General features: G+C 33.4%; 1 protein-coding gene across 5 annotated transcripts in view; it reads left to right on the forward strand.

Annotated features, from left to right (window-relative positions):
- Positions 1-18,416, forward strand: part of CTDSPL2 (CTD small phosphatase like 2) — a 99,279-nt gene that overhangs the window by 41,536 nt on the left and 39,327 nt on the right. For 4 of the 5 annotated variants that reach the window (XM_051977242.1, XM_051977240.1, XM_051977238.1 and 1 more), the window contains 2 exons: positions 1,548-1,667; positions 5,650-5,859. In XM_051977242.1, coding sequence (XP_051833202.1) covers positions 5,674-5,859 — 186 coding nt within the window. In that variant the 5' untranslated portion in view covers positions 1,548-1,667; positions 5,650-5,673. The remainder of the gene's footprint in view (positions 1-1,547; positions 1,668-5,649; positions 5,860-18,416) is intronic. The other variant, XM_051977241.1, reaches the window with a different exon arrangement.

Below are 18,416 nucleotides of genomic sequence, written 5' to 3' on the forward strand. Positions count from 1 at the left end.
TTTAGACATTTAGATTAAGTCTACTTTTTTGTTATTAAACATTATGTCACTGAAAATCTTTAAAGAGAACTCTTTTCTCGTTTTTACTGATACTTGTATATAGCATAATTATATGATTAGTAGGTCAAAGGATTTTTTTTTTATTTTTGTTACTATTAGATTGCTTACTAAAAAAATTCTTTTAGTTTGAGATTCCATTAACAATGGCTGAATGTACCTATTTTTTCTCAACCCTGAAACTTACTGCTTTTCTTAATTTTGGCCAATTTGATAAGATTTTGATAAGATTTAGTGCTTCACAATTTAATTTCTATCTCTGATTTTTTGTGAGTTTCAACACTTTAGTTATTGACAATATGTGCTTCCTCTTGAGAGCAAAGAAATACAGAAATTTAACTTTAGTCCATTTTAGAACAGGATTTGTTTTTTCAAATCTTCAGTAGTTTCTTTAAAGAAAAAGCAAAGAGAATCTGGAGAATTGTTTACAACAGAGGTAGAAAAGATTTCAGGTCATCTGGTCCAACTGTCATAGGTTCCCTGACAAGTAGACTTCCATTTGAAGATCTATAATGTTGATAAAGAAAATATTGCCCTATTAGGCAGTCCATTCTTCTTTTAATAACTTTTTATCATGTTTAGGAAATTTTTAGTTTCCCAAGGCAAACACAAATCTTATCTCTTTTTTTATATGAAAGCCTTTTAACATTTGAAGACAAATATAATGACCTCTACAGTCCTCTTGCCTCCAGTTAAACTTTCTTTGTAGATTTTTCAAAATAATCCTCTTGTTCTTATAGCTTCATTCCCAATTCCATTCATTCTTTTATAAATTATAATAGTATTGGATAAATCAAAAATTGTTATTTGAATGTAAGTTCCTGTTATTTAAAAATAAACTAAAAATATCTAAAAATTTGGAGGCTTCAAAATGTAAGGACTTGGAGAGCCATAGAGTTTCTTGAATCTAAACCTTCCTTGTAATCATTTTTTTGCTATCCCCAAATGTTTAAGGGCAATCTAATATAGTAAGTCACACCCTTGAGGTTTGTAGGATAGGAAGAGATAGTCAAACTATTTCATTCAGGAGTGTTTAACGTTGATTATTTGGAAACATATTATATTAAATTTTAAAATAAGATATCCTGTCACTGCTATAGAAGTCATGGAATAATTGGTTGAAGACATGAAGTAAAAATAAGCCTTTTAAGTTTTAGAACTTATGTAGATGAAAGAGTGGGGATTACTTATAGTATTTTCACACGTATAGATTGTGTACACTTGTACATGTTCTTTATAGTTTGTATTTTGGCTATTTTGTTTATTCTAAAAGTTCAAGTATGGGCTACCCAGCATGGATTTTATTTAAATTATGTTGACATAAAATCATAAGGGCAGATTCAATTTATCAACTTTTTTATTGGAAAATAGAATCTTTTTTCATGTAATTTTAATATGTATTCTGTAAACAATTGATAGATATAGGATTTTATTTTAGGAGGTAAACACTGTATATTTTAAAGCAGTGACTTATTTTGCTATTTTTTCAGATTACTCTTGCAGCTGCATCAGAAATCTGAGCGGGATGACTTGGTTATTTTATTTACCAAAGCTGATTGAAGCAGATACATGTGAAGTCATTGGGAGGTGAACCATCTCCAATTCAACAGGTTAATCATGGATATTTGGGGGAATATTTTTGTCACATGTATTAGGTGGATAATAGCCACCCAAAACACATTTACCTAAAACAACGTTGATTGTTAGGATATTTTTCTTCGATAATCAGCCCTTATGAAAGGCAACCTGGTGTAGCAGATAGAAAGCTAGTCTTGAAGTTGGGAAATCTGCATTAAAGTCTTTGCTTCTGACACATAAGGTATCTCTGACAGGCCAAGTCATTTAACAATCAGTGCTCCAGGCAGATCTCTTTAAGATTATAAATGTAGAGCATTCACAGACCTTTGTTGGAAGGAAATCACAGGTCTGTGCCCCTCCCCTCAACAACAATAAAACAATCATAATTCTAAATTATTTTTAACCACAATTAATAAAAAAACTTAAACTACTGTAGTTACTTTGTTAGTATGAACATAAGTTATCCTTTTTCCTCAAATCTAGCTTTTATTAAATTCTAACCATGGCCTAAGATTGGTTTTGTTTTATACTATATAACTAAACATTTAATTTTTTTTAAAAATGGGCCATTTTAGGAGTGTGTCCTGTAGTTGGAAAAATACATTAAATGAAAATTTAAATCTATTCCAACCACTTATAGAATTATAAAAATATTACCCAAAAGAGAGTTTGGTCATCATTTCTAGTTATTTCTGTGGATACAAATAGAATATTTGATAACTAAAATTAGGCATCTCTTTGACAGTTAAGTGAACACTGATTTCTTGCTGTTTAGTAGGAACTCAAAAAATTTGATCCTTATAGTGCATGGCTGATATGTAACCCAATATAAGTTTTCCCAAAAGGCTATGAAATTCCTTGTTACACAAATTCTCTTTTATAAGCATTATTGTAAGAAAATCTTTTAAATAAAACCATGTCACCTCCATGCCATAGTGCATTAGAGTCTGGGTTTTTTAGTAGAGAATAAAAACTATATTTATCTAACAATAAAAATACTAAATAATGATGTCATAAAAACTAGAAATGTAGGAGGAATGGGAATCAGAAAAAACTTACCATGGTCACACAAAAAAGTATACCCTACCCTATCTTAAAGGTTTTGTCCGCATAAGCCAGCTCACCAGAATTTATAGACCAGAATGCAGTGTTTAAAAATAAAAAAATTAAGAGATTTTAAATAACAAATCCTTTTGGAGCTGATAGTAAAAAATGAAAAGAAAAAATGACTTGTGTGTGGAAAGGCTATAACATGGTTATATAATCAGATTATTTGGGACTGAGCTGGGATCCAGAATAGAGAAGAATAGTAATCTAGAAAGGATCTTTGGATATCCTGGGAGGAGGTGGGGGGTGCATAAGAGTTATAGTTGAAGTGAAAATATATGCATGGAAACCTCTAATTTTCTGTAGTATATTTTGTTTAACAGAACTATAACTTTTCTGGCCTCCTGGTTGTTTTATTGAAATCCCAAGTCTTGTTAAGATTTTTTCACTCCAGGAGCTCAGGCATATTAAGAAGAGTTGGCATTGTATATATATGTATTATTTTGGAACTCTCTCAATGATCTACCCCTTTCTCTGAAATCTTCCTGAATATGAAGTGCTGATTACTTGCATAGGCTTTGCACTTTTCAAAGCTCTTTTTAGCATATTAGTCCATCCTTTCTTGTTTCTTGTTCTGCTTACCTCAGAAGTAATAGTTTTCACCACTTTACAGGTGAGGAAACTGAGGCAAGTGACAGTGCTGATAATTAATAAAAGAACTAGAATTTGAATATTTAAGCCAAGGTTCTTGATTCCTAGTCCATTGTTCCTTACCCTACACTGCAAAATCTGTAAATATGTGTAACCCCATGTTGGCACAGATGCTCCTGGCATTAAGGGCTTATGTTCTTTTTTTTTTTTTTTTTTTTTTTTTTTCCCCCTTCTTTTTTTTTGGAGAAATAGAGGTGGTAATTTTTTTTTTTTATTTTTTATTTTTTTTTTTTTTTGTCTCTAATCTCCACCCTGAAACCTGTGGAAACTCTTTTAGCCCTTCAGACTCTTGTGGACTGGTATCAATTCCTCACTTGTGTGAAGTCATTGGCCACATTGTATCAGATGAAAAGTTTTTTGTTAAGGGAAAAGGTAACATTATGTATTCTCTATCAGGCAAACTTTAGTAACCCTGACAAGAGTTTTTCCCATTGTATCAATTATAGCATGAAGACTTTTCTCAAGGGAAGCTCTCAAGAGCTTTTCTTAAAATTGTAGTCGCCTTGCCTTGCTTCCACATAAGAATTCTTTTTAAAAAAAAAAAAAAAAAAAAAATGATGGGATAGCTCCTGCTGTTGTACTTGGGACCTTGTTCCTGTCCTCAGCTAAAGTCTTGTTTGGGTGATATTCTTGAAGGGTACCCAGATCTTTCCCTGAGTACCTTATATTATCCTCATAAGGAAATACTAACGGTTGTTTTAGTCTGGCTATAAGCTCTAATAAAAATGTGCCAGACAAAGGAATTGCCCCCTTAATGATAATTATTTTCTCCTGTTGTCAATTCTGCTCCTTCTGAATACTTGTTATGATCAGTACCTTTGTCACTCTGATAAGAGTGACACATATTTTTGACTCTCTTTGTAGATAAATAATTGAAGGGGAACTAAAACCTTACCTCACAATTTGTTTGATAATTGGGTTTCAAAACACTTTTTAAATTCTTTCTAGTTTAGAGGTTAACAGAGCAGCTTAAATCCCCCTTTGGAACTTGGTTAAGAATAGTCAAACTTCCCATCCCTATTTACTTCAGTAGTCCTAAAGACCTGTATGAGTGTTTCTGAAGGCAGATTGGAGAAGTGGAGATCAGAGCTTTGTATTTTGTGTTTTATTTTGAAAAGTCATTGTCATAATAATAAGCAACCTTAGAGACTACAAGCCAGGGAGTTGGAGAAAGGCATTCACATAGTGTGGTATAATCAAATGAGCATTGGCTCTAGAGTCCTGTAGTCAAAAGACTTGGGTCCATAATCTACCTTTAATATTTACTGTCTGTGTGACCTTGGGCAAGTCACATAACCTCCATGGGGAGGGAGTCAGTTTCCTCATCTATGAAATGAGGCATTTCTGAAGTGTCTTCCAGTTCTAGATTTCTAATTCTGTGACTACATAGTCCTTGGCCTGATGTTGTGCTAATGGGCTATTAATGTACATTTGTCCTGTGAGGCATTTTATCTGGTCTGCTTAACTATTATGTGCTTCTCCTTTCTAAAAACTACCCTCATAAAAGATATGCAAAACAAAAGCTCATTTTTTTTTTCCTAGTGGTTTCTAGCTCAGAGATTCTTAACCTATGATCTGTGAACTTTTAGAAAACTACTTTGCTAATTGTTTCAGTATAATTCATTACCTTTGTAAATCCTATGCATTTAAAAGCATTATTCTGAGAAGGGGGTCCATGGTTTTCACCAGATTGCCAAAGATCCATAATACAAAAAAGACCGACAACCTCTTTTCTGTAAATTATTTTTAGTGCTTAAGGCATAGTTGATTTGGCTCTAGAATATAGCCAGAAGAGCAAATTTGTGATTCTTTGGAAAGCTGATAGTCTTATTTAACTACATCCTTCCTTAATAGTAATATGTTTTCAAAAATTCCTTTACTTAATAGTGTTCTATTTTTGTTTTGGTATGTTTCCAATATTAGCAGTATGCCATTTAAGAGGTAGTGTTACCTGACTTAAGCATAGTCAATACCATTCAAAAAGCCAAATGACCTTTACACTGAACCACAAGGAGTGGTCATAATTTTTTTTTTTTTTTTTTTTTTTTTTTTTTTTGCTTCGCTACTTCTCTATTGTTTGAAATAAGTGATAGAGATCAGGAAATATATGTTATCTAGAGATTTTCATTGCAGTGTTATTCTTTGGCATCAAAATTTGACCTAACTCAGACATAATGCCATTTAAGTACTGTGAATTTTAAGTAGGTTGTTCTTAATTTTAATAACTTGTACTTTTTCCTTTTTTTCCCTCTGTAGTTTTACATGTGGCACCCATAAAAGATGAGGCTGAGAACTCGGAAAGCTTCTCAGCAATCAAATCAAATTCATACACAACGTGCAGTCAAGGCAAAGAGGAAACATTCAGAGATTGAAGATAGTTTACCTGCGGGAGTAGAAAAAACACAGAAGAATGAAACTGGCTTATTATCATCAATTAAAAAATTCATTAAGGGAAGCACACCCAAGGTATGGTTTCAAGTCTTAACTTAAAATGGTATTTGGTTTAAAAATGTAGAAAATAAGAGCAGAGTAACACTATTTGTATAGCTTTAGGCAAAAGTATTGAATACATAATTGAATACAATTAATGGTATTACTGATCAGTTCTCTTATAATACAAATTAAAGAATTTTGATTTTTGCTTCACAGTCATGGAATTTTATTTTAATGATTGTCAAAGTTTTAAACACTTAATAGGCATTTGAGTGAAGTGGTTTTTTAAGTAAATATTTCAGGTGCATTGCATTTTTTCTGTTATACTGAGAAGCTATTTTATGGGGAAATAAAACATGAAGAAGAGAACTGAATTATTTGTGGAAGCAGATTTTGTTTAACAAGATGCATACATGTATACATGTATGTGTTTATGCATGCATATGTACAAATACATAAACTGAAAAATCTGAGGGAGCCAAAGAGAGTCTGAAATCTAATGTTTTCATTTTACAACAGGAAATTTAGGCCAACAGAGGTTTAGTGACTTGCTCAGGATTACTCAGTTATTTAGTGGTTGAATTGGACATTAGGAGATCTTTTACTCTCAGGCCACTGTTTCATGATTTTTGTACTTGGAAATGTGCTTTTTAAGAACTTTTTGTAATATTGAGCCCTCTGTATAATTTGTTTGGCACCAGTAGACCTCTTCAAGCAATATGGGATAAGAAAAAACTATTAAAATAATTTTAAGTGGAACAGGAATTAATAGCCATTATTATAATTTCTTGTCCATTATTATAGTATTCTTGTACAGTCTTAGAATTGGAAAGGATGTTACGCTCAATTTCCCACTTAATAAAGGAATTCCCTCCTCTAATATACATTACATTTCCAGTCTATGCCAATGTCAGTGATATCAAAAATAGTACTCTATTAAACAGCCTGTCCCTGTTGAACATCTGTGATCTTTAAGAAGCTTTTCTTTACCCAGATTCAAAACCTGATTTCTTAAAACTGTCTTCTGGTGTTCTGCCTTCTGGACTTAGTGAAATTAAGATTTAAAATTTTACAGAACAGCAATTTTTTTTTTCCCTGAGACAATTGGGGTTAAATGACTTGCCCAAAGTCAAAAAGCTAGAAAGCATTAACTGTCTGAGATCAGATTTGAACTCAGGTCCGTCTGGCTTCGGGGCTGGTACTCTATCCACTGCACCACCTAGCTGCCCCTCAATTCATTTTTTTAAGTGTAGCTGTTACATTCTCCCTTGGTTTTCTTTTTTTTAAGTTAAACATTTCAAGCTCTTTGAAATATATAACATGGTGATGGAATAATCTCAAGTTGTAAGATATACTTTTATTTACCTTTGTAAGCTATATTCTTTTGCAACTAATCCTCTTAATTATTTGTATTTGCCTGTTGAAAACTTACCCACTTATTATTAAGTTAGACATTTATTTGGCCCTTAGTCAAATACCTTTGGTGAAGAGAGCTCTAGAATTAATTGCCCATCTGAAATAAAAAGTCCACTACTGAGAGTTCAGCTCTCTTAGTATGGAAATGAGGAAGGTTCCAGGTATCCCCACTTTTTTACTAGTAATAGTGGTGAGATTTTTAGGCATTCTCTTAAACAACCATTATCAACTTTTTTCTTCCTCCTTTGTCCCAGAAGCCCTTGACTTGAAGTCTATCAATCTTCTTGCCAACCCCATTCTAACCAACTGAGATCTGGTTGTAGCTTCTGTCTTCAGTGATTTGAGACTTGGTGGAATTCTTATCATTCAATTCTTTAATAATTAGATGGAAAATGACTTTGAAATTTTGTTGATTCTGGAAACTGAGTGCATGCCCATCAACTGGAGAATGGCTGAATAAATTGTGGTATATGAATGTTATGGAATATTGTTGTTCGATAAGAAATGATCAAAAGGATGATTTCAGAAAGGCCTGGAGAGACTTACATGAACTGATGCTGAGTGAAATGAGCAGGACCAGGAGATCATTATATACTTCAACAACAATACTATATGATGATCTCTAATGGACATGGCCCTCTTCAACACTGTGATGAACCAAATTAGTTCAACAAAATTTCAACATCATTTTCTCATTTCTTGTTATTAAATCACTAATAAGATGGAATTTTCCTCCATTGTAATTTTTTCAATCACACATTTTGATCAAAAAAATTTATCCCTGTTAAATTTCATCTTATTGGCTGTTAGTCCATTGTTGAGCCCATTAAATTGTATCATCTGTACATTTAGATTTGATTTTGTATTTTTGTTTTGTTTATGAACAAGAATCATTTAATAGGACCAAGGAAAGAGTTGTAAAACAGAAATCTCTCTTCAGGTTGACATTGATCTTAAATGATCTTTGGACACTATTATTAATCTAAAAATCTCTCATCTAACTGTACTGTCATCCAGTGGTATTTCTTAATGTTGTCCAGAAAAGATAACATTGAAGGGCCTGGGTGGTGGTAAGGGAACCTAAGCATGGGACAGAACAGGGTTATAGAATGGACTTTCCCTGCCTTCTCCTCCCCTCCATGTGAACATAGAGTTGGGTGGGAATGGGTAGATGGCAGGGGGGGGCAGAAAGAATTAAGAGATTTAAACTATAGAACTTGTATTTTTTCAACCTCTTTATCCTAAGGATCAGGGACATATTCCTCATGAGATCCATCCTTTTTCTAATTGGGTAGGGAGGTATGGGAGAAGGGAGATATCATGGGCCGTGGACAGCTGGCATGATCCTGACTGCTTTTCTTTGCACAATCCTGGGGGCCACTGGGGTACCCCCATGCCTCTAGATCTTCCTTTTTCCCTTTACCTGCTTTGAGCCAGCAGCTCCAAGGGACCACTTCTCCTTTCCCCAAGAGCATGCTGCTTCCCTTTCAGTGCCTTAGCTAGGGTGAGGAGATGAAGTGGTTCTCTTTCAAGCACAACCTCCTCATCTAGCCAGCATGTTCTCCTCTCAGTCTTTGTGCTTGTCCTTGCTCCCCAGGTGGCTGGTTAAAAAAGGTAAAACTAGGCAAACTCATTTAGGGCAGAAATGATGGATAAGTCTCCTGGTTCCTGGTAGAAGGAGAACTGAAAAGGGCCTGTGCTTGAGTAACGTGGTGTAGTGGTAAAATAGATTTAAAAAGATACCATGCATCTGTGATATCCTCCTGACTTGATTTCTAGTAATTCTGATCAAAAAAGGAAAACATGTTGTTAATATCTCAATGAGCCCATATTGTGTTCCCTTTTAAAATCTATTCACAGGATTTTTATGTATGTGTACTTCCTCTCCCCGTGGATATTTCTTTTTATTAATTTTAAATTTGAATTCTTCCTCCCCCTCCCCCATTGATGTTTCAGCTTGTATTTGAGGAAAATAGGTTATCCTTTAAGTTTCTTAAATTTTTCTTAGAGTTCTTAGAGTCACCGAATTTTAATTTCTTTTTTGTTTTTGTTTTTGTTTTTGTTCAGGAGTTGGAATAATCATAGTCTCTTAGGTGTGTGCTGGCATTGGTGTGTCAGGTTGCTTTTGTTTTATCTCAGAGGTGAAGGACTATTTTATGATTGATGGAAAAAGGGTAGAAAGTTCTCTTGGATGTTGGAGGTAAACACAGAGAAGTTTCCTGGAGAATGGGAGCAGGGAAGGACCAAAGTAGCCATCTCCCAGTAGCACCATTTTCAGGCTTCTTGATTATTTATTGTTAGGCAGGAGTTTAGGATACAGCCAGATTGAACCTCAACTTTTGGTGCCACAAGTGTGCTACTGAGCTGCAAGGAATTTCTGTAATCTCTGTTCTACCCTTTGATTAAGGAAGATAAGACCAAGCATTGGGGAAATGGAGAAACTTTGAATTACTTTGGAATATGAGAGTCTATACCATTTTTGTTTTGAGGTAAAACTAAACATGCTAGGAATTCCTTAGATCTTGACTGGTTTGGAAGTAGTTGAAGCATAGGCTATGCATAGTCTTCTCAGGTGTGTCTACTCTGGCAGAGCAACCATGTCAAATGGGTCATGTCTTGATGACTCAGCTCTAAGACTCTATGGCTACATTATCAAAATTTCTGTGTGTTTCTTTGACATTTTCTTTTCCTGTTCCAATTGTATCTTTTCTCTTGCTTCTTGATGGGTGATAGAGGAAGAGTTTTATTTTCAGTTTATGCTTGCCATTTCTCATATTTTTAGATTGCTATTCTAGAACCTTTTTCATTTAGTTTTTTATCATTATTATTAAAAGTCATTCTTATTCAGATTTTGGTAGAACTCAATTATATAGCAGTCTTGAAAAATAGTTTTTGCAATCATTTTACATATCAGACAATCAACAAAGATTTGTTGAGCAATATACCAGATACTCAGGCACTGTGCCTAGATATTGGGATACGAATACAGAACAAGGAACTACTATAATAGGGAAGGCTGGGGGGGGGGGGGTATATTTTATATATGTATATGATAAAGAGAAAAATACAAAGTAAATAAAAAATAGTTTTGGAGAAAGAACATAAGTGGTTGAAAGAAGTTGGGTAGTATACTTGAACTTTGTCTTGAAAGAAGAAAGATATTGAATTTTAGGCCTTGAAAATAATATTTAGTAGCTTTTATATACAAATGAACTGACTTAGCAAGAATTGAATCTCATAAAGTGGTGTACAGAAGTGTTGGTTAATAATTTAATAATATTTGTAAAAGTAAAAATGATGACAGTGTTTTGAAAGTATAGAAATGACTCTTTTGGCTTTCTTGATTCTTCTCCTAGTTCCCTGACTTCTCCTCAGTCTCCTTTACTGGATCAGTGGACATCTTTTATCTGATCTCCTTTAATTTCTCACATATATTAAATATAATTATCTCCCGGGATTATATACTAGGCCCTTTATTCTCTCTGGGAATTTTCTCCTTTGACTGGCAATCTCTTCCAACTATAATAGATTTAAGTGTTATCTATATAGTTGATTCAGTATCAGGAGGTTTCTAAGTAGATAAATGAAATTTAATGGAGATTTCTGGTGAAAAAAAATTAATCAGAATATAAGATAAAGGAAAACTCCATTTTAATTTTAATAGTAGTTTAATGAGGTGGGGGGGGGGGGGGGGCAGGATTTTGGAACTTAGGTTGACTAAACAGCAGATTAATATATGACCCAGAGTGTGATATAGCAATTTTAAAGCTTACATACACAATTTTAGGGCTCATTATTCAGGCCACATATAAGGTAATGTGTTCCTTTCAGAATATATCACATTGTAAGGTGGACACTAACTTAGAGTACATAATATCCAGAAAAGGGTTAACAGACCAGTTAAAATTAATGGAGGTTTCTACCAAAGAATCAGTCTTAATTCTTCAAAGATGAATTGCTCTGCCAACTGTTCCCCCATACACAATATATTCTATATTCCAAACCTTTGTACAAATGATATGCCATTGTCTGAAATTGCTTATCACCTTTACCTCAAAATCCCTAATATCCTTTCACAGCCTAGATATTGCCTAGTAAACCTTTCCTTGATTTTCCCCTATACTTCACTTCTCCTTCCCCCATTTTCTCAGTGGGGGGGTATCATTTCCTTGGTATTTCCTAGGTAGAAAACCCCTTGTTTGGGGGTTTGTTTGTTTTTTTAAGCTAATAGATTCATATAGATTGACCTATTTATGAAGGATGAGTTGTTGAGATTTGGAAGAATATAAAGAAAATGTGTTTTTCATTCAGTGTTGAATTCTAATTTTATCAATTTGAATTCTTTTAGTGTGATGTTACCAGAAAGTCTGTCTGAAATTCCCTTTTAAATTGCTTCCTAATTAGTTGTAATCTATTTTATTACATTCACATTAAAGTGCATTTAATATATGTCTATTACACACTAGGTATTAGACTCTGCCTTTTTCCCTGAATAAAAATTCAACTTTAAAATTATGCTTCTACAGTTTTGGATTGTCAAATTTTCTGATATTACAGTCCTAAGACATATTTTCTGAATAAAGCATCATTGAAAATTGAAAAGACAGCTTTATTAGCTTTTTTCCCCAACATTTGTAATGACAGAATCATTCTTTTGGTATTATACAAAATCACAAAGTTTCAGAGTTGAATGAAATTTCAGAGACAATCTTGTTCAATCTATACCAGAAAAGGGATATTCTTCACAATATAACCAACAAATTATCATTCATCTTGGAAGACTATGTGGGAAAACCCTCTACTGATAAAATCTGTTCCACTACTTTGAATATTTCACACCTAAATTTAATTTTGCAGCTTCCCATTGTGCCAAGTTCTGTACCCTGGTACCAGTTGAAAAAACTTAAATTCCATGTGGCAGCTCTTCAAATAATTGAAGAAGGCTATCATGTGCCTTCCCAAGTCTTTTCTTCTCCAGGCTAAATAGACCTGTTTTGGTTGTTGTTGTTGTTTGTTTGTTTTGTTTTTTACTAGTTTTCATATACCATGAGTTTAGAGATTTTCCTCCTAGCTATCATTGTCCTTCATATAAATAACGTTGTGCCAAGAACTAAGCATTTTGAATATTTATATTCATTTATCTAACCCTAAGATAAGATTCCTTTTCTTCCATATCACATATCCATTAATATTGGATTAATTAATTAAATATTTTGTTACTTAATTATTGGGCTTACAATCCACTAAAATATTTAGCTCCTTTTCAGAACCTAGCCATTTTCCATTTTATATTTATAAAGTTGATTTTTGAATACAAATGTAGAACTTTAATATTCCTATACTGATTGAATGCAGTGTGCTACAAATCCCAACTTTGATCCAGTGTATTAACTTGTCCCTACTAGATTAGCCCGTTTCCTGATACTGTTTTTAAAGGACTGTGCCATACTTTTATATTTTATACTGTTGTCTGCCCTTGACTCCAATTTCTATTTCATGCGTACTTAAAATCTAGGTTGGTTGATGAGTTCCCTTTACCCATCCCACCCTCCTCTTGCCTTTTTTCTTAGACATGCATGGCTAGATATGGGTAGGGAGTGGAGGTCTATTTTTAGTCAACTGTCCTTTTCTTCTTTCTTGGAACTGCTGTTCTTTATGTGCTCCCAGTTTCATTCTTGAGTTTTGCCATCTTTTCTGAATTCCCTTGAAGATTTTTAGTATATATACTCTTACTTTTCCTTTCCCTGTACCGTTGGAAATCTCTTCTCCTCAATCTAGGGTCATGTCAGATTATATCTGCTTTACTCTATCACAGTTTCTAAGATAAAAGTGGTTGCTTCTTTCAGAGCTTCCCATTGTTTCCAACTCAGCACCTAATTCTTACCTGTTTGCTAGAATCAGATTTGTAGTAGAGAAAGTATATTGTCTATTTTTCAAAGAAGGAAAATTATCATTTTGACAAGCCAGGAAATTACAGAGAAAGGGAGAGAAGCAGATCTGACTGATGTCTGGATAATTGAACTCTTAATACACTTCTATATCATGCCTAATTATTTGCCTATTCTAGAATATGCCTATTCTAGTTTCTACTAATTGTCTAAAGTATATTCTTTTAACATTAATTATTTCTGTTTCTGTGTCCTTTGATTTTTACTCCAAATCTCCTACCATGGTTCTCTGTGTTATAAGTTCCTTGAGAGCAGGAACTATCTTTTTTCCTTTTCCTATTTTCTTTTATCCTTAGTGCTTATGACATTGCATAGCAAATAGTAGGTGAATAACTGCTTATCCAAGAATTTCTTCACTTAAAATATTTTTTAATATTCAGTGCTATTCAATCCTTCTTTTAATAGATCAACTTTTCATTTCATATTCTGTTTGTGAATTATAAGCCTCACTTCACCAAATCCATGTTTTACTCATCAAATCAAGTCATGATTTGTGTATGTGTGTTTGACTTTCTGGGACCATGGGTTTTATTGCTAACTGTTATCTTAGATTTTGATTCTCATGAACTTCTAAGTGTTTCAACTATTATACTTCTATTAGATTATATAAAAAGTACTTAAAACTTAATTAAAAACCACAAGGTGCCCATATCTCTACACACAACTAGTTCTTGTAAGAATATGTTGTATAGGTGCTTTTTTCTTAACAATTGGTACTTGTTTTGTAAGGTTGAAATTGAAAATACTTATTCTTTGATCATTAGCAGAAAATGTTAAGTTGTTTGCATTCTTCTAATCTTTACCAAAAAATGTAAATATCTATTTTATCATTATCTAATTTCATGGATATTACCATCACCGAAAATGTTTTAAAGTTTGTCTTTTCATCTTTAATTTCTTTAGTGTTTTGCTTAGTCATTGAGATTTTTAGTAAACAATAAATTTCAGTTAATGTTAATTGCATAATTTGCAGAGATTCTCTGTCAAGTAAAGTATCAATAGTGGGGTTCATTTTCATGTAGCTGCATCATATCTGATTAGGTCATTAAATGTCACACTGTTCATATTATAGGAGTAGCTTTTTTTTTTTTCCTAAGAGAAATAAAAGACAGCAGCCATTTTTAGGAAAAGTCATGACCCAGCAGAAGTAAAGAGCTACATAAAGAGCATCTATTCTTCTTTAGAGATAAGAGAAATTGAAGTTCATCCAAAGTTAAATAATTTATCCAAGGCAGCACAATGAGGTTGGGAAAAAATTGTTTTGAACCGATTTTTCTAAATTTGGAAAATCATAGAGAAGTCATTATTATTAAGCTTACTATAGTGTCCTTCCTAATCTTTCATGCTGGGGATGTTTGGGAGTTATGTGGATTTTGGTGATAAGCCTAGTGGGAATTAAAGGAACAAAATAACTGTTTATTTTCCTTTGCTGCTAAATAATTGCTCACATTTTAATTGCACTTTGAAATCCATAAAGTACCTTTATTCCAACAGTTTTGAGAGGTAAATAGTACAGGTATTATTATCCCTCTTTGACAGCTAAGAATATTGAGGTTTAGAAGGATTAATGCAGTTACGCATAGTTATACAATTAATTAGAATTAGAGCTGCTTGATGGCACCATAATGCATAGAGTGGTGAGCTTGGAATCAGGAAGATTCATTTTCCTTGGTTCAGATCTAATTTCAGTCCCTTATTAGCTATGACCATGGGTGCTTTTACTTAATTTTGCCTCGGTTTCCTCATCTGTAAAAAAAGAGCTAGAATAGAGGGAAAAAATGCAAACCACTCCTTTGCTAAGAAATACCTCAAATAGGATCACAAAGAGTCAGACATGACTAGGGGGGGAAAACACCACCACCACAACAGAATTGAGATAGGAGAAGATTTGGATTTGAATCTATTACTCTGTTTTTCCATTACTCATGGGATATTGGGCAATTCATCTTTCTCTTCTACCTATCCTGTACATCGCTCTCTTCTCTTTCCTATGCACTCCTCTCTTAAGATTCCTTCTTTGGATGAGATTTCAAACTTGTTAAAGCTCTATGACTGAGCCCCCATATATGAAGGTAAAACATTTTTTTTCTATTACCTTTCTTGGACTGTCTTGCCTATTCTATACTACTATATCTTGTCTTCCTCTGCCTTTACATTTTGTGAATCCTCTAGAACAGGGGTCCTCAAACTTTTTAAATAGGAGGTCAGTGTTATTTCTACCTTCTGAATCCAATTCTCTCTGTGCAACAAAGAGATCTGTTCGGTTCTGCACACATATATCTTATCTAGGATATACTGTGACATATTTAACATATATAGGACTGCTTGCCATCTGGGAGAGGGGGTGGAGGGAGAGAGGGGAAAAATCGGAACAGAAGTGAATGCAAGGGATAATGTAAAAAATTACCCTGGCATGGGTTCTGTCAATAAAAAGTTATTATTAGATAGATAAGGTAGATTGATTAGATAGATAGATAGATAGATAGATAGATAGATAGATAGATAGATAGATAGATAGATAGATGGCCAGTTCACTGTCCCTCAGACTGTTGGAGGACTGGACTATAGTAAAAACAAAAACTTTATTTTGTGGGCCTTTAAATAAAAGCCTTGGGTGAGGGGGATAAATGTCCTCAGCTGTTGCATCTGGCCCGCGGGCCATAGTTTGAGGACCCTTGCTCTAGAACCTTAGTCCTATCGTTATCAAACTCCCTTTCATTCTACATCTCTTCAACTTGTGCATGAAACCCTTTCTGATTTCCCTCCCAAACTATGTTGGGTTTAACTACTTTGAATATATTTATATTAATTCTCATTGCAGTTATTCCATATATGTTCTGATGTTTATTTTCTCTTTCCCTGATTAGAAGGTCAAGTTACTGCAAATAGAGATAGAGACTGTTTGCATTATTTTTATATCCCCAGCATCTACTACAGTATCTGACACATGGTATAAGCTTAATAATAATGCTTATTGACTGATTGTTCTTTTGTTCTTGTAGAAACCTCTCTTCATACTATATCCCTTTTTACCTTCTCAGAAATAGCTTTTTTTTCATGTTCCTTTGTCTCTTCAAATAGTCAGTAGACCATTTGAATTCAGAATACAGTATTTTTTTTTTTTTATCACCAGTATTCCTAGACTCTTCATTGGCTGTTATTACTTTGTCTTCTTTGTTATTTGCTCCTCCTTTATGTCATTTCATTTCTAGCCTTTTCTTTTATAATATAATATTCTGTCATCTTTGCTGTGACTTTATTTCCTCGTGAATTTGTAATTGACAACTTTAACTATATATACTATCCTTTCCCCCTTTCTATTACTGGCTTGTCTCAACTCAACTTTAGGCCATTCACATATATGTCTTACTCTGTGGCTTTTACTCAATGCTACTGAGTACAATTGAGAGTCAGGTCCACTATACATTCATATTTTTTTAATCTCATCAGGAAGACCTGAGTTCAAATTCAGCCTCAGACACTTAATACTAGCTGTGTGACTCTAGGTATCTATGTGTGCAGGCACACGTGAAAACACACACACACACACCCCTACACCTCTACACTCCTCTTCTGGGTTCATAGGGGAGTTATCCTCAACTGCAAATGGAAACTCATCCATACTTTCTCATTGAGTGCAATTCCTTTCCATGTCTTTCAAAAAAAAATTAGTGTTCTAAAAGAGTTTTCTCTAGGTCTTTTAATATTACATAGGTATCAGTTCTGTACTCATTCTCATCTCTTAGCCTGATAACAACTTGATCCAAGTATACATATTCAACCATCTATTTCTGGATATCTTTAATGATAATTCTTGTGTGTAAGATATCATTGGTAATGTGCTAAGCCTATTTATGCCTTTCACAGGTCTTTCCATTGCCACGTGGATCATTGCAGTTTTTGTAAAGTTTGTGATAAAATGACTATTGCTATATGCAGTGAATCTTAGAATTAAAAAAAAATTTATATATACTGTGTTCTTTGCTAAAAATCATTTGTTTCCTATGATTTGATTGGCCCTGATTCTTCACCAAGTTCTTTAAAATTGAGATGATAGTCCTATCTCGGTTTTTGTGAAGCTCAAATGAGATGGTATTTTAAGTACTTTATAAATGTTAGGGCACTATATGAATGCTAAATATTATTTTTTAACATTTCATTCCAAAATTGCTTCTACATCAATAGTCAGTTTATTTAATGTCTATTAAAAGATAATAGATTTCTATTATCTTAGTATTTTTTGGATTTCATCCTCTCTGATACTTTCCAATTGTCTTAAGATATTATTTAAAATTTATAGGTATGATGTTTGTGTTTAGTATATAATCTTTGTCATCTTTTGTTTCTTGATCCTGATCCTTATTTTTCTACATTTTCTACCTTTACATTAAAGTCATTAAGTATTAATATATTATTGATTTAATTTGTAAGAATCTTAATGGAATTCTTTGTAGATTTCTCTCTTTTCTCCTTTGTAGATTGGCACATAAACCAGAGTTGCCTTTATGGTGATTTATTTACTTGTTTATTTGTTTTTAGTAAGACAGTCAAATGTTCCATGGTATATTTGTTGTTGCTTTTGTGTACACTGATCATTTTACCAACCTGCATATTTATCTTTTCTAGAAGAACCTGTGAGTCAACCTACCTTTTAATGGCAACTTCTTAAATATCTTGGGGATTTTTTATAATGAAGATGTCAATATTAGTATGATCCAAATTCTTTGGTAATATGTGTTAACACATTGCTCTTTGAACAAAGGTCTCATTTCAAGTACCAACAGATTGTTTAGTAAGTTAAAAGATGGTATTGAATTGTGAGATCTTGAAGGCCCTCTTTTCCTTTTTGTGCTACTCTTTCATTGTCACTACAAAAGCAAAAGGTTAGCCATACAGTCTTAAGCATCACTTTTAAACTTTTGTTTCATGAATTGTTATGAACAAAATCTCATCCAAAGGCATAATCTGATGACAAGTGCCTTTCTACTTAGCTAGACTAACTTTTTTTTTTTTTTTTTGCAGCAGACATAGTACTTTTTTTGTACTCTAACAGATCCATGATCATATCAATGTAGGCATTGTTTCCAATGGTGCTGATCTCAATCATTCGACTTCTTCTCTTTTATTATATCCCTCGTCCATATTCTCCAATAAATTCTCCACAGTGGTTCTGTACGACATGATTGGAGCTTTCAATTAGATTTCATAGCACTGCACGGATACCCA

This window comes from Antechinus flavipes, chromosome 2, assembly GCF_016432865.1.
Source record: "Antechinus flavipes isolate AdamAnt ecotype Samford, QLD, Australia chromosome 2, AdamAnt_v2, whole genome shotgun sequence".
Classification (NCBI taxonomy): Eukaryota; Metazoa; Chordata; class Mammalia; order Dasyuromorphia; family Dasyuridae; genus Antechinus; species Antechinus flavipes.